We start from the raw sequence: 21,705 nt of genomic DNA on the forward strand, positions 1-21,705 counted from the left end.
GGCAAGAATCCTGGATTGGGTTGTCATTTCCTCCTCCAGGGAATCTTCCCAACCCAGGGATCGAACCTGGGTCTCCTGATGTCACCCTGGAGGTGACGTCTCCTGCACACCTACACAGAGAAGGTTAACATGCTGTAGCTTGCTCAAAATAGCCTGAGCGTGCAAGTTACTTAAACCGCTATGCATGCACCTCACCTCCACCCCCCATCCTGTGGGGTGACAGATAGGAGAAGCTCCGTGGGTGTCTAACCTAGTACCCCGAGAAAGTGGGCTTCATGTGCTCATGATGCATGGTGAGTGAGTGAGTGAGTGAAGTCACTCAGTCGTGTCTGACTCTTTGCAGCCCCTATGGACTGTAGCCTACCAGGCTCCTCCATCCATGGGGTTTTCCAGGCAAGATACTGCAGTAGGTGGCCATTTCCTTCTCCAGGAGATCTTCCTGACCCAGGGATTGAACACAGGTCTCCCATAGTGTATGCAGACGCTTTACTATCTGAACCTCCAGAGAAGTCCCAAAGCATATCCATTTACTTACTCGTGGCTGTTGCTGGGTCCCTGTAAGTACATTCGGGCTTCCTCTCATTGCAGCAAATGGGGGTTCCTCTTCACTGTGGTGTGAGGGCTTCTCATTGTGGTGCCTTCTAGAACACGGGCGCTAGAACTCAGGCTCAGAAGTTGTGGCCCACAGACTTGCTTGCTCCGAGCTCTGTGGGATCTCCCCAGAACAGGGATCCAAGTGGTGTCCCCTGCATTGCAAGGCGGGTTCTTAAAGCACTGGTCCACCAGGGAAGCCATTTTCTGATGCGTGTTCACATTCATTTCCTCCAAGAACTGCCCTTAAGCCTTGAGATACAGGTAGAACCTGCTAGACTGAGGGAAACGCAACACGCGACACCCACAGGACTTGCTAACCTGCCATAGGGTCGTCTTGACGTCTTCTCCCGTGTTGCTCCTGAAACATTGTTGCTGAACCATGAAAGATGCTGGGATTCTCAGCCTCCAGAGGAGTAGAATTCAATCCGGGGCCAGAGACGAGGCTTGATTGCTCGAGCTTTTGTGTCATAAAGTTTTATTAAAGTATAAAAGAGATGGAGAAAGCTTCTGACATAGACATCAGAAGCGGGGCAGAAAGACTACCCCCTCACTAGTTTTAGCAACGGAGTTATATACTTTTTAATTACTTATTACCGTGAATCAAAAGAATGTCTCGAGGTTGTAAAGACCTTCCTAGACTCACTCCCATAATTGACATTTTAAGACAACAGGATTAGCCAGAAAGGTTTTTTCCAGAAACTGTCCTCAAGCAGGATACATTATTGTTACATAATCCTCAGGAATGTAGAGGGAAAAAATGTTTGTCCTTTCCTCCTTCTTGAGAATTCCAGACCCCCTCTCTCCTTGGGGACCCCCTGGACTTCTTATCAACCTACCTAGGAATTGACTCTCTCACTCCCACATTTAAGCTTTCACTCTGCACAGGACTTGACTGGCTGAACAAAGAATCCTGTCACCAAACTGCTTGGTGGAAAGCAGCGGGCAGATCTCGAATCTTCCCTGAGTGCTTCCTTCTCCTTCCTCTTGCTAAGCTCCCCAACCAGTGGGCCACCAGACGGCACCCCTCCTGGGCGTCATCTCCCCAGTGCCAAGGAAAGAATAAATGATCAGTATGAAACCGCTTCATGCTTTTCAGCAAGTAAACAAAGCCTTCCCCACATGTAGGTCTATACGGAAATCTCTGCTGATGTGTGTAAGACCGTGTTTCTCCAAAGACGAGATTCCCTTGACTTTTTTTTTTTTTCTTTTTCAGTACATGTAAACTACAATGCCATACTCAGGTGTTTGAAAGAAACATGTAATCCCTTTTTCATCAGTGGTGTCTCAGAGAGGATAAACACGAGAGTCATTTAAAGACCTCAAAAGCAATGAGAAATGAAATGTTAAAATGATTTTTTAAAAAATTGGAGGATAATGTGCAATGTTGTGTTAGCTTCTGCCATACGACAAAGTGCATCAATCACGTGTACAATATGCCTTCCATCTTGACCCTTCCACCCCCTCTTCTGCCCCTCTAGGTCATCACAGAGGACCAGGCTCAGCTCCCTGTGTTACGCGGCAGGTTCCTGCTAGCTTTCTATTTCACATACAAAGTCGTGCATAGGGTTGGTGCTGTGAGTGTGCTTAGTCAGCACTACTTGCTGAATTTGCCCCACTCCCTCCTTCCCCTTCTGTGTCCACACACCCATTCTCTTCGTCTCTGTCTCTTTCTTCCCTGCAAATAGGTTCATCGGTACCCTTTTCTGAAATTCCATATATATGCACTAATATTCGACATTTATTTTTTTTTTCTCTTTCTGCCTTATTCAACTCTGTAGAACAGACTCCTGGTGCATCCACCTCATCACAAGTGACTCCGATTCATTCCCTTTTTATGGCTGAGTAATATTCCATTGCGTATATGGACCATGTCTAAAAGAAACATCTTCAATTAGGGGAAAAAAAAAGAACTGGTCAGAAATATTTAGTAATTTTATTCCATATCTACCGTGTGAAACCCTTTTGCTTTAACAAAACATAAAGATGTTCAGAATACAGCCTAAAATTATGTTTGGTTTACACGGCATTCTCTCCTAAATGGCGCTATGGTATCGCGTGTAGAATTTACAGATTACCAGTTTGAAGATTTATGAAAGTAACTGATGGTAAGACTTTCTCATATTCTCTTTCTTGGGGAGAGGAAAGAGCTTGCTCTATCATTTCTATTATCATTGCTGTGTTCACTGGTTAATTCCACACGAAATGCTTCCTTTCTGTGTCTGCTGAGAATGCTTTGCTTCCTTAAACTAAGGACTTTAGTTCCTTAAACTGAAGGCTGAAACTAGACAAAGAAGTCAATGGAAATGTCGTCTCAAATTCTGCCAGATAAGGTAGAAAGCCACGCTTGTCACTGTCTTCCTTTTTAAAAAAAATTATTTATTTATTTTTTATTTATTTAATTAGAGGCTAATTACTTTACACTATTGTGATTTTTGCCAGACATTGACATGAATCAGCCACGTGTACATGTGTTCCAGCCAGTGTACACGTGTTCCCCATCCTGAACCCCTCTCCCACCCCCTTCCCCACCCCATCCCTCTGGGTCATCCCAGAGCACCAGCTTTGAGTGCCCTGCTTCATGCATCGAGCTTGCACTGGTCATCTATTTGACATATGGTAATATACATATTTCAGTGCTGTTCTCTCAAATCATCCCACTCTAGCCTTCTGGGCATACACACTAAGGAAACCAGAATTGAAAGAGACATGTGTACCCCAGTGTTCACTGCAGCACTTGTTTGCAATAGCTAGGACAAGGAAGCAGCCCAGATGTCCATCGACAGATAAATGGATAATGAAGTTGTGGTACACACACACAATGGAATATTACTCAGTGATTAAAAAAAAACCACATTTGAGTCAGTTCTAATGAGGTGTCTGAAACTGGAGCCTATTATACAGAGTGAAGTAAGTGAGAAAGAGAAACACCAATACGGTATATTAATGCATATATATGGAACTTAGAAAGACGGTAATGACGACCCTGTTTATTTATTTTAATCGTGGAAGTACTTAGCTTCTTTTGAATGTTGAAGTACACGTGGCAGTCCTTTCAGCAAGTTATCACAAGTTGAGGTTTAGAAGGATTTCAGTTCTGTTCTGTTGCCCAGTTTCATGCCCTGAGTGTCTCCTTGAACTCAGCTGGCATTAGGCCCAGATGACCCACAGAACTCAGACATTTATCCCTTGGAGTTGATAGCCTACAGTGAACAATGTCGGATTCGTGATCTCCAAAGAAGGAGATTTAGCTTTGGGACCAGGGACCAGGCTTCATCGCTCAAGAGCTTCTGTGTAGCGGAGTTTTATTGAAGTAAGAAAACAGACAGAGAAAGCTTCTGGCAGACATCAGAAAGGGGATGGAGAGTGCCCCCCTCACTAGTGTTAGCAAGGGAGCTATATAGTTTTTAGTTATTACAATAAATCAAAAGAATGTCTCAAGTTTGCAAAAATTTTACCAGACCCACTGCCACAATTTACATTTCAGGATAACAGGATTCAGTGAAGTGAAGTCGCTCAGTTGTGTCTGACTCTTTGCAACCCCATGGACTGTAGCCTGCCAGGATTTTCCATGGGATTTTCCAGGCAAGAGTACTGGAGTGGGTTGCCATTCCCTTCTCCAGGGGATCTTCCCAACCCAGGGATCAAACCCAGGTCTCCCGCATTGTAGGCAGACGCTTTACTGTCTGAGCCAGCAGAGAAGTCCTTAGAACTTGACAATAGAAAGATCCTACCACATCCACTCCCATAGTATACATTCTAAGATATCAGGATTAGTCAGAAGGTTTTCAGGAAGGAGAAATGTCTTCAAGATGGAAACATTGTTGTTATATAATCCTTCAGTTCAGTTCAGTTCAGTCACTCAGTCCTGTCCAACTCTTTGCAACCCCATGGACTGTAGCATGCCAGGCCTCCTTGTCCATCACCAACTCCCGGAGTTTACTCAAACTTATGTCCATTGAGTCAGTGATGCCATCCAGCCATCTCATCCTCTGTCATCGCCTTCTCTTACCTTCAGTCTCGCCCAGCATCAGGGTCTTTTCAAATGAGTCAGCTCTTTGCATCAGGTGACTGAGGTATTGGAGTTTCAGCTTCCACATCAATCCTTTCAATGAATATTCAGGACTAAGTTCCTTGAGGATGGACTGGTTGGATCTCCTTGCAGTCCAAGGGACTCTCAAGAGTCTTCTCCAACACCACAGTTCAAAAGCATCAACTCTTCGGTGCTCAGCTTTCTTTGTAGTCCAACTTTCACATCCATACATGACTACTGGAAAAAATATACATTCTAAGATATCAGAATTTGGACAAAATGTGGTCCAAGATATCAGGATGAGTCAGAAGCTTTCAGGAAAGAGAAACTGTCCTCAGGCAGGATACATTGTTGTTATATAATCCTTAGTACAGAGTTTAAACTGAGTTGTTTTTTATGTAATCATCAGTTCCAGGCTTAAAGGAAAACAACAACAACAAATGTTTCATGTGACTAAGACTAAGGAATCTAGAGATAAAAGATGTTTGCCCTTTCCTTCTTGAGAATTCCAGATCCCTATCTCCTCCTCGAGAACCCCAGATCCCTCTTTCTTTGGGGTCCCCTGGACTTCTCATCCACCTGCCTAGAAAGTGACTCTCTCAGAGTCATGGCCAAGTTCTCAGGTCTGCCCTAGGACATTGTTGGAAGTGGGCATATTGCCCTAAGCTTGACAAAGGGGGGCAGTGACAATATGGTCAGGTTGTCTGAGATCTTGGGACATAACCAGAGGGACAGCAAGCCCTGTCGATGTGTCCCTGTGTCCAGTTTTCTTCTTTGCAACGTTTTATTGGACTAAGATATATTCACACAGCCACTCCTGATGGCTCAGCAGTTAAGAACCCGCCTGCCAATGCAGCGGACCCAGGTTTGATCCCTGGTTTGGGAAGATCCCCTGGAGAAGGACATGGCAACCCACTTCACTGTTCTTGCCTGGAGAATCCCATGGACAGAGGAGCCTGGTGGGCTACAGTCTGTGGGGCTGCAAAGAGTCAGACATGACCTAGTGATTTAACCACCTCCACATAGAGATCCACCAGTCCATTCTAAAGGAGATCAGTCCTGGGTGTTCATTGGAAGGACTGATGCTGAGGCTGAAACTCCAGTACTTTGGCCACCTCATGTGAAGAGCTGACTCCTTGGAGAAGACCCTGATGCTGGGAGGGATTGGGGGCAGAAGGAGAAGGGGACGACCGAGGATGAGATGGCTGGATGGCATCACCGACTCGATGGACGTGAGTCTGAGTGAACTCCGGGAGTTGGTGATGGACAGGGAGGCCTGGCGTGCTGCAATTCATGGGGAGGGGGAGGCAAAGAGTCAGACACAACTGAGCTACTGAACTGAACTGAACTGAACATAGTAATACACCTCACCCTTCAGAAACATGAATCTATGTGCATCTTACATGATTTACTCAAACTGAAAAAGAAAGAAAGAAAAAGCCTTGAGTTGCAATATACTTGGGGAATTTAAGTGTGTGGGTTCACATACCTACTTCCAGAATTATATTTGGTGTTCAAGTAGGAGGCATTTTCCTTCTGTCATCTACAGATGATTTCATGGTCTCTGTAATGTAATGATCGCTTCATATATGTATTCATTCATGAAGTGAAGTCGCTCAGTCCTGTCCGACTCTCTGCAACCCCATGGACTGTAGCCCACCAGGCTCCTCTGTCCATGGGATTCTCCAAGCAAGAATACTGGAGCGGGTTGCTACTCCCTTCTTCAGGGGATCTTCCCGACCCAGGGATCGAACATGGGTCTCCCGCATTGCAGGCAGATTCTTGACCATCTGAGCTACAGAGGAAGCCCATTATTCATTCGTGTGTATACTTCATTAATGAAAACCCTCCAAAGCTATATGTAGTCATCAGAGGTAAAAACCAGCCCGTGCGTTCATCATGAGATTTTGATTTCCACAGAGTCGTCCGAGTCTTTGGGAATAAATACCCGTGAGTGGCATGCAGCCACTGGAACCTCCCCTGGGAATTCCCTGATCCCGACAGCCCTCCCTGGAACCCAGCAGGGTTGCCCATCCTCACCCAGGAGGGCAGGGGGAGGGCGTCAAGTCAACCGATGAGTCGAGCGTGTGTTTACAAAGCATATACAGCGGGCACATCAGGGTAACAGGCTTCTGTGTGCCTTTCCCCTCAGACCACGGACGAGCGGGTGCAGCTGACGGACGTCCGGCCCAGCAGGTGGTACCAGTTCCGTGTGGCAGCCGTGAACGTGCATGGGACCCGAGGCTTCACCGCCCCCAGCAAGCACTTCCGCTCCTCCAAAGGTCAGTGGTGCTTGCCGCCCTCCCCCCACCCACCCACCCACCCACCCACCTCGAGATAGGGGGACACATCCATGGTGTCTCCAGGCTGGTATGGGTGTGTTTGGCCAGCACGTGGCTTTGCTGTGCTGAGTGAGTGGGACCAGATGCCTCTGAAGGAGCCGCATGAATTCACGGCTGGGAGGATCCCTGTGTTTTGACCTCTGCGAGGCTCCGGAAACTGTCATCACGATGATGTTTTCTCAGCTTGGAACAGGCCGTTCTCTAGAGTCAGCTTCCACTGCCTGGGTCTCTCCATCTCTTATGCATCAAGCACCATTCAGTTTAAAGTTTTTTGGAGAGAAAGCTTTCGTGTCTGCCACATCAGGCGATGCAGGTCTCTTGAAAATAGTGGCTCTGTTGAGTGTCAGTTCACCTCCTGTTTCACACACAGGCAGAGTTTAAATCCGTCCTAAGTCACTTTATCATAGCTATCACTTTCTTCCCTTCTCATTTCACTGCTGTTCTAAAACCTCTGTGGGTGTGATGAATACTCAGTTTGCCATTTGTGGTTGGTTTAGTCTGTGATAGTGCAAGGACATGATTGGACTGGATATTAAGAATAGCTCTGTGTTTATTTCTCCAGTTGGGTTGTGCATTCTGAATTAATGATACGTCAGCCTGGCTAATCAGCAAGGTCCATTTTCATGGAAGATTAGTGAGGTTATTCACTGACTAATCAGCAGTTATCGTCCTCGACATGAGGTCACTCAGACTCGTTTTAGGCAGGCATTGTGATGTTAATGAGTAACGTGAGGCGTGTAACATCAGTCATGTCTTTCAAGATGGGAAGGTTTGCAGTGGCTGCTATAAATTGCAATTCCTTTCCATTTTGGATGTCTAGGTGGCTCAGTGGTGAAGGACCCACCAGCTAATGCAGAAGATTCAGGTTCGATCCCTGGGTCAGAACGATCCAATGCAGTATTCTTGCCTGGAGAATCCCATGGACAGAGGAGCCTGGTGGGCTGCAGTCCATGGAGTCGCAAAAGTGCCAGACGTGGCTGAGCCCACACATCCTCTTATGTTTCAGCTAGTCTGTCTATATCTTGCTAGAATAATATTGCCACACCTTTACCGAGATAATCACAGGTCTCAAGTGGAAAATTTGCAGCCAAATAATTTAAATTTTTGGATGCCATTCCAGTGTTTATTGCAGACTCTTTTTTTTTTTTTTAATTGCCTGCACTATGTGTTAGTTGTGACAGGTGGACCCTTCAATCTTCACTGTAGCATGTGGGGTCCAGTTCCCTGACCAGAGATTGAACCTGGGTCCCCTGCACCGGCCGTGCGGAGTCTTAGCCACTGGACCACTGGGGAAGTCCCCTGTGTTGTAGATTTTTTTTTTAACTCTTTCTTTTGAAAAGCCCTTTTGAGAAAGGTATATCCCGCCCACCCCGCTCCTAGGTGAATACACTGAGCAAGCTGGAAAGGGAAATAACAAACAGAGACCTTTCTCGAATGAGGACTGTCTCCCTGTGGTCCGATGATCGAGAGAGGCCGTGTGAATGAATATCAGTGGTGGGTTCAGAGGGGAGGATCCTCACGGGGCTCGGGAAGTCTCCGGCCTGACTTTACCAGCTCACACGTGGTCCAGGCGTGTACGGTCATACCGTGTTCCCACTGGCCCCGTTGCCTGCTTGTGGTCTGGCACTCTCAAATCAACACAGCTTCTGCACACACGAGGCGCAGCAGTGCCCAGCCTCTGCACGCACAGGACAAATCCCCTTTGGAGCTGGATGGGACCTGGGCAGAGGTCCCGTGACTGTGGCTGCCAACTTCCAAAGAGGCACGCGTCCCGGGGAGACAACAGGGCCACGTCGCTCCAGCCCTTCCTGCGTATCTGAGCACCGCTCGGGTCTCGGATTAGCCCTGTGTCCGTCAGTTGAAATGGGCTTTCGTTGAATGAAGGTGCACCGTTTGGGCAATCCCCGCACTCACCATTAAATCGTTCTATTTCTTGGTTTGACAAGTGTGCCCAGCATTCAGCATTGCCAGAGTGCACGTCTGAAGCAAAAAAACACACGCCAGGAATTCGTGATAGATTCTAGTGTCTTCACTGAAGACACAGACCTGCTAAGCAGCTGAAGCTGATTCATCCAGGATGTGGCTAAGGGTTGTGGTTGTTGCTCAGCCGCTAAGTTGTGTCCAACTCTTTGTGACTCCATGGACTACACCACGCCAGGCCTCCCTGTCCATCACCATCTCCTACTGTTTGCTCAAACTCATGTCCATTGCATCTGTGATGCCATCCAACCATCTCATCCTATGTCGTCCCCTTCTCCTCCTGCCTTCGATCTTTCCCAGCATCAGGCTCTTTTCGAATGAGTCGGCTCCTCACATCAAGGGGCCAGAGTATTGAAGCTTCAGCTTCAGCGTCAGTCCTTCCAATGAATAATCATGGTTGATTTCCTTTAGGATGGACTGATTTGATCTCCTTGCTGTCCAAGGGACTCTCAAGAGTCTTCTCCAGCCCCACAGTTTGAAAGCATCAGCTCTTTAGGTTCCACATGTAAGTGATCCTATATGGAGCTTGTCTTGTGCACTATGACCATCAAAAGGTCTCTCTCTCTATTGCGATTTGCACACTGGTTTTCTGTACAAATGCGGAGGTGGGTTTCTGTATGTAACCATTAGCGTTGTCGGGACACCTGGAGGTGCCTGCCTCACAGGAGGTGATGGCCTTTCTCCCCGGGCAGGACAGAGCAAGGGCTCCTTTCTTATGAGGTTTCCTGTCGGTGCGATGATAGACCTCATTTCTCCATGGGTGACAAGTTATTTCATTTGGTATTTTCTGCATTGTAGGTGCTAGGTTGTTCCATCCTTGTGCCTGTTACTTTTTGCTCATGGAATTAATCATGAAAGGTTCAGAGAGGAAACCATAAATCTTTCTTCTGAAATCCAAGTGTTCCATCTTCCTTTGCCAAAAGCACTACACAGAGTTGTTAATAAAAGGAACTGATTTCAAGGCTGAATTTGGGTAGTCTTGCTAAATACTGAATATATCTTGCCCTGGAAATCATGCAAATTGTAAAAGAGGCTAACGTGGCCTTCCTCTTGCATTCATCTGTGAGGGTGTGTTTGCTTCCTGCCCCGTGAGATGGGTTTCTGTAGACGACTGGGAAGGTGGTAAAGAGGGAGTGGATGAGGCAGAAAGAGAAGTGGGATGGGGGGAAATGCTCTCATTTAAGCTTCAAAGAAGCTCTCATCTTGGGATGTGACTCTGGCCCTCTCGTGCTACACTCCCCGACTAGTGAATGAAACTCTGGTCCTCAGTTTCCTCATCTGTAAAATGGGAACATGATGACAACATTTCAAAAACAAACTACAGCCATATGCTCATTAGAAATAAGCACCACTTATGAGGCCTGGGTTTGATTCCTGGGTTGGGAAGATTCCCTTGGAGAAGGAAATGGCAGCCCACTCCAGTATTCTTGCCTGGAGAATCCCATGGACAGAGGAGCCTAGAGGGCTACAGTCCACGGGGGTTGCAGATAATTGGACACAACTAAATGACTAACAGTTTTATGTCCAGTTCCAAGAGACTAAATGGTGTCATGGCTTTAGAAAGACTGACTTGGGGTTGGCACTCTGTGGCCCATGGACCATGTTTGGCCTGCTACTTGTTTCTGCAAATAGCCTTTCATTAGCACAGAGCCACACTCATGTGTTGCCATATTGTCAATTTTTTGTTGTTGTTGTTCAGTCATTCAGTTGTGTCCAGCTGTTTGCAACCCCATGGACTGCAGCACGCCAGGCTTCCCTGTCCTTCACCATTTCTGGGACTTTGCTCAAACTCATGTCCGTTGAATCATGATGCCACCCAACCATCTCATTCTCTGTCACTCCCTTCTCCTGCTTTCAATCTTTCCCAGCATTGGGGTCTTTTTTAATGAGTCTATGGCTGCTCTTTTAAGAAAGCCCTTTTTAGTTTGTATTGGGGTAGAGCTTATTAACAATATTGTGATAGTTTCAGCTAGATAGTAAAGAGACTCAGCCATACATGTACACGGATCCCTTCTCCCCCAAACTCCCCTCCCATCCAGGCTGCCACGTGACAGTGAGCAGAGTTCCCTGTGTTGTACATCAGGTCCTCGCTGGTTCTCCATGTTACATACAGCAGTGTGTCCATGTCCATCCCAAACTCCCTGACTATCCCTTCCCCCACCCTTCCCTCTGGTGACCATAAGGTTATTACAGGGTATTGAGCAGAGGTCCCTGTGCTGGACAGCAGGTCCTGATTGGTTCTCCTTGTTAAATACAGCAGTGTGTCCTTGTCCATCCCACACTCCCTAACTGTCCCTTCCCCCACCCTTCCCCCTGGGAACCATAACGTTATTACAGTAATGAATGCAGACGTGCCGGAGTGTGAGAGTCTCAACCCCTCTGCCTCCCCTCCCTGTCTCTCTCACTTCTGACTGCCACCAGTTCCCTGAATGACTTCGGGCAGGTCACTTCACCTGTTCAACCCTATGGGTCAAAAGATTGAAAGATCCTTACCTGTTTAAGAAAAAAAAAAAAAGACCAAAGAAGTAGCTTATAGGATCCTTTGAGGCTTTATCATAATGTGGCGTCAGCTATATGCATATAATTGTTTTCCACAAACTTCCACCTGCATTTCAAAGTTTTCCTAATAATCGAAACATTATGTAAATTGAAAGAAAATTTCTTGTACCTCTCAACGAAGTGAATATACTTCATTTCACAATGTAGGAAACCACTTCACAAGGCCATGGATGGCTGCAGTGTGGGAATTTGTTGGGACTGATTGAAATCCTTCAGCTTAGACAGGTCAGACAGACTCTCATCTGAGGTCTTCTGTGACTAAACAGATAAACAAAAAGCTGGTTTACAGAGGCTAATTGGGGCTGATAAACAGATCATCTCTGGTATTCCCTGTTGGCTCTGTAATTTTAAAGTGATAATATTTGAGGGTGGGGGGAAGGAAGCGATTGGAGTGTCTTATCTTCATTATGGGAATATGCCATCTTGGTATTCTGAACACTGAAATGGGCCTTATGTTTAAGACAATGTGAAAGTGAAAGAGTTAGCCGTTCAGTCGTGTCCAGCTCTTTGCAACCTCATGGACTGTAGCCCACCAGGCTCCTCTGTCCATGGGACTCTCCAGGCAAGAATACTGGAGTGGGTTAATTCCCTCCTCCAGGGGGATATTCCTTACCCAGGGATCAGACCCAGGTCTCCCGCATTGCAGGCAGATTCTTTACTCTTTGAGCCACCAGGGAAGAAAACTTGAGCCAAATACTATTAGTTTATTTAAAGGCGTTATTTCCTAGTGCTGTTTCATCCGTTAGGTTGTTCCCTATTTCACAAACTAGGTGATGTTATCCTGGACTATTGCAGTCACACGTAAGGCATGAGATATTTTTGCACGGCTGTGAGTAGTGATAAAATGAATGAAGTAGATTAAGGAAGTGATGAAACACCACCAATTGACTTTCCTAAACTGGGTATTTTCTTTAGAAATGTAGATGATTTTGCTGTTTTCCTGGGAGCTTTGGATTTCTGGAAGCATAGCCATGTATTTTCAGCACACAGACATCCAGGTGCATCGTTGAAAACGTGAACGGCTGTGATTATCTTTACACAATTTAATTTTTCTTTTGCTTCGAAGTAGTGATGAGCTTGAAGACTAGCTTCCTCTGAGAAGGGTCTGCATTGAGCTGGTGTAGGTTCAGGATCGAATCACGCCATAGATTTGGTTCTAAGGGCCTCAGAGAACACGAAGGCAGGAGGAAACTGTGGCAATATTCTACCAGAGAGAGGAGGAGGACACATATAATGGACTTGGATAGCAAGACATCTGGTCGACCCGTAGTAGGTGAACAGTCAGGTCAGGACTCCTTGGGGGGAGTCGTTGAGGCTCAACAACCATTGGAAGAGCCTCAGTAGCTCCTGGTTTCATCTCCAAGAAGTAACCTGGGAACCAGCATGGCCAGAGCAGCAGGAAGAGCAGTCCCAAGCAGACTTGGGATGTTATGTATGGCAGGAATGCACAGGGCTTTGGGGAGACTGCCAGCTCTTTTGGGAGGGGTGGGCAGTGAGAGCTTCTGAAGTCATGTCATGAAGAATCACCAGGTGGGACTTCCCTGGTGGTCCAGTAGCTAAGACTTTGTGTTCCCAACTCAGGGGACCCAGGTTCAATCCCCGCTTGGGGAACTGGGTACCACCTGATGCAACTAAGTGTTCCATGTCCCAGCTAAAGATACCACATGCTGGAACAAAGATCCAGCATGGCCAAAGAAATACAAATAAATTTAAAAGCAAAATAAATGAAACATAAAAATAAAAGCATACTGGAGTGGGTAGCCATTCCCTTCTCCAGGGGATCTTCCTGACCCGGGGATCGAACTCAGGTCTCCCACATTGCAGGTGGATTATTTAGTGGCTGAGCCACCAGGGAAGCCCAAGAATACTGGAGTGGGTAAGCATATCCCTTCTCCAGCGGATCTTCCCAACCCAGGAATCGAACCAGAGTCTCCTGCATTGCAGGCAGATTATTTACCAGCTGAGCTACCAGGGAAGCCAAATAAGTTAAAAAAAAAAAAAATTCACTAGCTGCCATACTGAGAAAGACTCAGACAGGCCTTCCCAATAATCAGGGAGAGAGGAAGGTGAAATGGGCCCAGGGTGTTATTCTGGTAGAGACAGTGGGATTCCAGATAGACTCTGTAGTGTTGATATGCCCATGGGAGCTGTTCAGTGAGAGCTCAGGAAGGATACAGCCTCGAAGTTTGGGGAAGGAGCCGTGGGAAGGAGGATTGTGCATTTCCTGAGATGGGGTGTCTGTTGTGAGGAGTAGGGGCTGGAGGGGCCAAGACTGGCAAAGTAGTCTCCCAAGTGGCTCAGTGGTAAAGAATCTGTCTGCCCAGGCAGGAGACACACATTCGATTCCTGGGGTCAGGAAGATTCCCCCGGAGAAAGAAATGGCAGCCCACTCCAGTATTCTTGCCTGGAGAATCCCATGGACAGAGGAGCCTGGCGGGCTACAGTCCATGGTGTTGCAGAGAGTCAGATGTGGCTGAGCGACTAAACAACAACAACAGTTACTTTATAAAAAACAAATTTCACATGAATATATTTCTGGGCCCTCCCAGGACTCACTGAAACAGCATTATCTCAGCATAAGTCTTGGGCACTCCCGGAGGGTTCCTAACGTTGATTGTTTGAGAACCACTTGGTCAAAAAAAAAAAAATCATATAATATGCTTTGGATTAGTGATTAGCCTAGAAAAGCAATTACAAAACTTAAAAAAAAAAATAACCCACAAACCTCCAGAACTTAGCTATCTTAGAGGAAAGCAACAGATTTAACAAAGCAAGAATTCATGTTTCCATCATTCCAAAAATGCAAAGCATCCTGAGAATAAAAACACGGGTATTTTCACCCAGTCTTCTTCATGTATATCGAGTTTGCGTCTTTGCTCCTCTGATGCAGATGGTGTTAGAACTATTGGGCAGGCGTCTTGAAGCAAAACCATCTGTAAGTCCTTTGTGGTGAGCAGCATATATATTTGCTCAATTTGTGGGGCTTCCCAGGTGGCGCTAGTGGTAAAGGACCCACCTGTCAATGCAGGAGACACATAAGCGACTCGGGTTTGAGTCCTGGGTCTGGACGATTCCCTGGAGAAGAAAAGGCTACCCACGCCAGTATCCTTGCCTGGAGAATCCCACGGACAGAGGAGCCTGGCGGGCTACAGTCTATAGGGTCACAAAGAGTCGGACACGACTGAAGTAACTGAGCATGCACACACATGTGGCAAAAAATGAGGGAAAGACCCCCAAGTTCACACATGCTTAGTCATTCTCATATACACATCTCAAATGGAGATTTGTCGGGGTCGGGGGGAGTCGTTCCAGGACCTGGTCTCTCTCGACAGCTGAGAAGGTCCGGGTTTATGCAACAAACAAGAAACAGTGAGATGACAAACATGTTAGCCGTCTGTCATCTCATTCGTCATGTGGATTTTTAAAAAATGGTTTGTTTTTGCTGATGTCTCCATGTGGCTCTTAACTCTGGACTCCAGGATGTTCAGCTCCAGGTCCACTCAGATGAACGCTTATTTGTATGAGCTGGCCCTGGATTTCTGTTTTCTCTTTTCAGAATTTTCAAAGGTATTTCACCATTGCTGTGTTTAGTGTCACCCAAGCTAAATGGAATGTGACTGGGTTTTACAGAATTTTATCAGTTTCAGTACAGTGAAAATTTGGCAGGGTGGTAGTGGTATGAAACTGATGGCAAGCATGGTCCAAATGCAGGTGTCTTACCATTCTGTGGACTTCCCTAGTGGGTCAGTTGGTGAAGAATCCTGCTACAATGCAGGACACCCCGGTTCAATCCCTGTGTTTTGAAGATCCGCTGGAGAAGGGAAAGGCTGCCCACTCTGGCCTGCAGAATATGGGGTTGCAAAGAGTCAGACACAACTGAGTGATTTTCACTTTTGCTACTGGTCTGTAGGCTGCATTTCGATTGGAGGCCTAAAAAGTGGTGCTTCATGCTGGGAAAGACTGAAGGCAGGAGAAGGGGACCACAGAGGATGAGATGGCTGGATGGCATCATCGACTTGATGGACATGAGTTTGGGTGAACTCCGGGAGTTGGTGATGGACAGGGAGGCCTGGCGTGCTGTGGTCCGTGGGGTCGCAAAGAGTTGGACGTGATTAAGCGACTGAACTGAACCGAAGTGCTTGTTTTCAAGTATCCTACATATAAAGGGCAATGTTCCTGTGCTGACCCTGCAGTCGTCACATGTGCAGAAATGGCGCTTCCATGGTTGTTGTTCAGTTGCTCAGTCATGTCTGCAACCCCACGGATGGCAGCACGCCAGGCTCCCGTGTCCTTCACCGTCTCCCGGAGTTTGCTCAAACTCCTGTCCATGGAGTCCATGGTGCGTTCATGGTCATCCTCAAAACTGAACTCTGTCTCCTGTGATTTCAGATCCGTCTGCACCCCCGGCCCCAGCCAACCTCCGGCTGGCGAACTCCACCGTCCACAGTGATGGCAGCGTTGCCGTGACCATCACGTGGGATGTCCCCGAGGAACCAGACATCCCGGTGCACCACTACAAAGTCTTCTGGAGCTGGACGGTCAGCGGCAAGTCCCTTGTGCCGACCAAGAAGAAGAGGAGGAAGACCACGGATGGGGTAAGTGCCCATCCCAGGGAGGGGGCCTGGTGTCTCTTAGGGGCGTTGAACTTAAGGCACCTGGTTTAAGAGCAGCCTCCGTTGAGCCCAGAAGAGGGGTGGATGAGGGATGAATTCCCATCACTTCCCTCTGACTGAGGAGGGTCAGCGATCAGAGGACCACACCGGCCATTCAGCCTTGGACATTTCAGGTTGAGAACGCTTGAATGTTGTCTGTTGACTTACTGATATCCAAAGGGCTGGCACAAACTCTAGAAATCAAAGGGACTGGAATGATGTCCATCTTACCTGTCTAGCCACTGAAAATGGTACGATTCAAAATGTCCTTGACATTAAGATTTGCTTTTTTTGTTTTTTAAGCAATCCTTCTGAAGTGCGGAGTTAAAGTTTGTACTTTTTCTGTTGTGTATTGCAAGGTGCTCCCATCGGTTATGTCATTGCTGGAACTGCAGACAGTTTACAAGATGTACATTTGACAATATATGTTTCTATTTGACTAAAAGGATGTGGCATGGCTTACTGTCCACATACCAAGAAATAAAATCTTCACCGAAACATTTCATGCAATGAGATCTCCATAACACTGAACATTCTGCATTGTGTGACATGCTTAACGTATAAAAAAAATGTCCTTTTATTACACTTTTTATAAGGTTGAATTTCACAAATTAATGTTGAAAAAAGCTTTAAAAAGACAGCAACAGTTTTCTTAAATGAACATTCCGGTATCTGTGCCATCGAGGATTATAAAACTTGTCTCTACCCGTCCACATCACTGATATCCGGCTGTGATGCTGTTTTCTTTGTAAGAAACTTTCTGACAGTTCCAGGTTTTACTTCGTACAACTCGGCAACAAGTGGTAATTGATGATGTGTGCTCATCTCATAGAAAGTGCTGAAAAAGATAAAGGTGGGAAATCACAGAGATGGAAATCAGAATGTGACGTGATAAAGTATATGCACGTATGGTGTACGTATAGTGTATCTGTAGTGCGTGTGGTATCAGGTGGCCCCTAGACTGAAAGGAGATTGTGTGTGTGTGTGTGTGTGTGTGTGTGTGTTTTGTGCATCCGAGAGATGTGTGTGAGCATTTTGTGCATCTGCAGGATGTCTGTGTGTGTGTCCTATGCCATTTGCAGGACCTATATGTGTGTTTCTCTTTGTGTATCCTGTGCCATTTGCAGGGTGTCTGTGTGTGTGTCCTATGCCATTTGCAGGACCTATATGTGTGTTTCTCTTTGTGTATCCTGTGCCATTTGCAGGGTGTCTGTGTGTAGTCTGTCTCATCTGCAGGGTGTGTGTGTGTGTCCTGTGACAGTTGCAGTGTGTGTGTGTGCGCGTGTGTGTATCCCACATCATTTGCAGAGTGTGTGTGTGTTTCCTCACCATTGCAGGGTATGCCTGTGTATTCTCTAGCATTTGCAGGATGTGTGTGTGTGTATCCTGTGACACTGGAGGGGGTGTGTGTGTATCCTGTATCACTTGCAGGATGTGTGTGTGTGTGTGTGTGAATCTTGTGCCTTTTGCACGATGTGTGTGTGTGTGTATTTTGTGCTATTTGCTGTGTGTCTATGTGTGTGTGTCTTCAGCCATTTGCAGGATGTGTGTGTATGTGTGTATTCCGTGCCATTTGTAGGATGTATATGTGTATATGTGTGTGTGTGTATTTCATGCCAGGTTTAGGGTTGTGTATGTCTGAATCCTGTGCCGCTGGCAGGATGTGTGTGTGTGTATGTGTATCCTGTGCCTTTTGCAGAACAGGTGTGTGTGCTTGTCTCTGTATCCTGTGCAGTTTGCAGGGTATGTGTGAGTGTGTATTTTGTGCCAGTTCTAGGATCGTGTGTGTGTTTGAATCTTGTGCCATTTGAATGATGTGTGTGTGTGTGTCCCGTGCGATTTGCAGGGTGTGTGTGTGTGTGCATTTGTGCCAGTTCTAGGATTGTGTGTGTGTTTGAAGCCTGTGCCATGTGTAGCCTGTGCTATTTGCAGGGTACGTGTGTATATGTACCCTGTGTCATTTGTATGGTGTGTATGTGTCCTGTTCCATTCTGTGTGTGTGTGTGTGTGTGCGCGCATGCGTGTGTGTGTCCTATTCCATTTGCTGTATGTGTTCCTCCACCGGGAATTGAACCCTGGCCCCGACTCTGAAAACACCAAATCCTAGCCAGTGTACTACCACGGAACTGCCCATGTACTATCTTTCGACAAATGTTTGAATTCTAAGACCACAAGCTTATTTCTCTTAATTCCCAGTTCTTGTAAGGGACCTTATTATCATACCCGCAACCCATAAAAATGTGCTTTAAAAAGCATTCTGTCAAGTTGATTTTTCTTAACAACTTTCAGAGGGAATTTTCTCCTGGAAGACGGACGATCCATATCGGGGAAATACGGTGAATGTCAGGTCGCTGGGTCTCTCTCGGTGTGCACGGACGTAACCCTCTGCTAGTCTGTTATAAAGGGCTCTCCTTTTCTCTGTGAGCTGCTGTCCAGGAAGGACTGAGGGACACACACACACACACATACACATATATGCTGCCAATGGCACATGATTCACACACAGCCCTAGAACTGCCGCAAAATACACACTCACACACATACCCTGCAAAAGGCACAGAATATACGCACACACACACACACACACACACATCCTGCCAATGGCACAGAATTCAAACACACATCCAGTCCTAGAACTGTGAGTTCCAGGAGTTATTCATCCTCGTATGTCTGCAGAGCATCCAATAATGGGATTAGTGACACAGTTTCAAAAAAAGAGAAAAAGATGCTTTTGCGTGGCGTTTATTTGGATCCACAGCACGACTGGTTTTGCTAAAGATGTAGAAGGTTCCGTGCTCTTAGTCCGTGTGGAGGTCAGGTGGGAGCTGGCGGGCTCCCTGAGGACCGGGGACCCCTGGCGGGAGGCTCAGGGTCCGGGCAGCTTCTGACACAGTCTCGTCTCCCCTCTGCCTGCAGTCTCAGAACTCAGTGACTCTGGAGCCGCTGCAGCTGGGCTGCGACTACACCGTGGAGCTGCAGGCCATCACCTACTGGGGCCAGACGCGCCTCAAGAGCGCCAAGGTGTCCCTGCGGTTCACATCTGCGCACGCCGCCCACAACAGTGAGTGTGCACGGCTCTTTTCCCTCACTTCCTGTCTTCACCGGGCAGGTCTTCCTGCCGGCACGTGTGTGTCTGTGTCCTGTGAACCAGCACGTGTGCACGTGTTACCTTGGCATCTTCCTCACGGTCTTTGTCTATTCTGCGTGCAGTGTTTTGGCATCGTAACGGAAACTTCAGAGGAAAAGGTGTCTCATCCTAGCATCTGATATTGACATGATTCACGGTCCTTCTTGTAATAGAAACTTCAGAAGGAAAGGTGTCTCATCCTAGCAGATGCCAATATCAACATGATTTGGGGTCCTTATTCTAATGGAAACTTCAGAAAAGGTGTCCCTTTCTAGCAGATGCTGATGTTGACATGATTCAGGGTCCTTATTCTAAAAGAAGCTTCAGAAGGAAAGGTGTCTCATCCTAGCAGATGCCAATATCGACATGATTTGGGGCCCTTATTCTAATGGAAACCTCAGAAGGAAAGGTGCCTCATCCTAGCATCTGATATTGACATGATTCGGGGTCCTTCTTGCAATAGAAACTTCAGAAGGAAAGATGTCTCATCCTAGCAGATGCCAATATCAACATGACTTGGGGTCCTTATTCTAATGGAAACTTCAGAAAAGGTGTCTCATTCTAGCAGATGCTGATATTGACATGATTTGGGGTCCTTATTCTAATGGAAACCTCAGAAGGAAAGGTGCCTCATCCTAGCAGATGCCAATATTGACGTGATTCAGGTCCTTATTCTAATGGAAACTTCGGAAAAGGTGTCTCATCCTAGCAGATGCTGATATTGACGTGATTCAGGTCCTTATTCTAATGGAAACTTTAGAAGGAAAGGTGTCTCATCCTAGCAGATGCCAGTGTTGACGTGATTCAGGTCCTTATTCTAATGGAAACTTCGGAAAAGGCGTCTCATCCTAGCAGATGCTGATATTGACATGATTCAGGGTCGTGATTCTAATGGAAACTTCAGAGGAAAAGGTGTCTCATCCTAGCAGATGCCAATGTTGACGTGATTCAGGGTCATTATGCAAATGTGTCCTTATTTTTTATAGGTTTTTTTTTTTAATGTCTGTGCTGGGTCTTCACAGCTGCGTGAGGGCTTTTCTCTAGCAGCGGTGAGAAGGGACTATTGTCTAGTTATGGCTCCCAGGCTTCTCACTGAGCTGGCTCCTCGTTGCAGACCACGGATTCTAGGACACAGGGGCTCACTAGTTGTAGTACACAGGCTTAGCTGCTCCATGACGCGTGGGATCTTCCCGGACCGGGGAGCGAACCCATGTCTCCTGCTTTGGCAGGCGGATTCTTTACCACTGAGCCACCAGGGAGGCCCTGCCTTGGAGTTTTCTGTACGACTTTTATCTGTTTCATAGCTACTTGTGACGTCACAATGGAAACTTAAGAAGGTGTCTCATTCCAGCAAATGCTTGTGTTCACACGATCGGGTCCTCACACATGTGTACCGGTCTTCGAGGAGGATCCTTGTAGCTAAACTCTCAGAAGCTGTTAATTCCCTCTTCAGATACAACATGCGTTTGAGGCTTTCAACCCCTTTTTTGGTGGGCTTCACACACTGGCCGCAATTCCTGCAGAAGGCTACCAAGTACCACACTGGGAGCAGTGACCACGTCAGCCCACGCCCACGTCCCAGGCGCCAGTGTTACCAGGCTCATCTATGAGTGTGAACTTAGCACAGCAAGAGGAAGGGCACACGAGACCCTCATCTCTGAGCCAGATGTTGGGTGCTGTGGTGTTGCTGGCTTTTGCCGACAGCTGGGGAGTGGCGGGAGGGGCTGTGGGGAGCCTCCTGGGGCCAGGCTGATGGAAGGCCAGCCCGGGAGTTGCTGCCCCAGGCTCGCGAGGTCTGCCTCTCGGCATGGCTCCGGGCCTGGGTCCGACCAGGACGGTGTGACAAGCATCTAGAATTTAGGAAAGAGTAGGTTGAAGCTGAAACTCCAATCCTTTGGCCACCTGATGCAAAGAGCTGACTCATTTGAAAAGACCCTGATGCTGGGAGAGATCGAGGACGGGAGGAGAAGGGGACGACAGAGGATGAGATGGCTGGATGGCATCACCGACTCAGTGGACATGGGTTTGGGTGGACTCTGGGAGTTGGTGATGGACGGGGAGGCCTGGCGTGCTGTGGTTCATGGGGTCTCAAAGAGCTGGACATGACTGAGCGACTGACCTGAGGCTGGCTCCTCTGAGTTAGACGCAGGGATTGTCCAAAACCATGTTCCTTGAGCCTGTGTGCCCACTCAGTCATGTCCAACTCTGTGAACCCCCATGGACTCCTGTGTCCATGGGATTCTCCAGGCAAGAATACTGGCGTGGGTTGCCAGTTCCTTCTCCAGAATATCTTCCCGACCCAGGGATGGAAGCTGTGTCTCCTCCATTTGCAGGCGGATGCTTTAACCACTGCCTGAGCCACTTGGGAAGCCCTAATTATCTTGTACCACCTGGAGGATAATGGAGTCCAAAGGAGCAGGT

At 47.2% G+C, this 21,705-nt stretch overlaps 1 protein-coding gene across 1 annotated transcript in view; it reads left to right on the forward strand.

Moving 5' to 3' along the window:
• The window catches only part of ANOS1 (anosmin 1), a 200,958-nt gene that overhangs the window by 149,719 nt on the left and 29,534 nt on the right, over positions 1–21,705 (forward strand). Inside the window, exons 9-11 of the mRNA XM_018043716.1 lie at positions 6,777–6,906; positions 15,895–16,100; positions 19,074–19,218. Coding sequence (XP_017899205.1) covers positions 6,777–6,906; positions 15,895–16,100; positions 19,074–19,218 — 481 coding nt within the window. The remainder of the gene's footprint in view (positions 1–6,776; positions 6,907–15,894; positions 16,101–19,073; positions 19,219–21,705) is intronic.

This window comes from Capra hircus, assembly GCF_001704415.2.
Source record: "Capra hircus breed San Clemente chromosome X unlocalized genomic scaffold, ASM170441v1, whole genome shotgun sequence".
NCBI classification, from domain to species: domain Eukaryota; kingdom Metazoa; phylum Chordata; class Mammalia; order Artiodactyla; family Bovidae; genus Capra; species Capra hircus.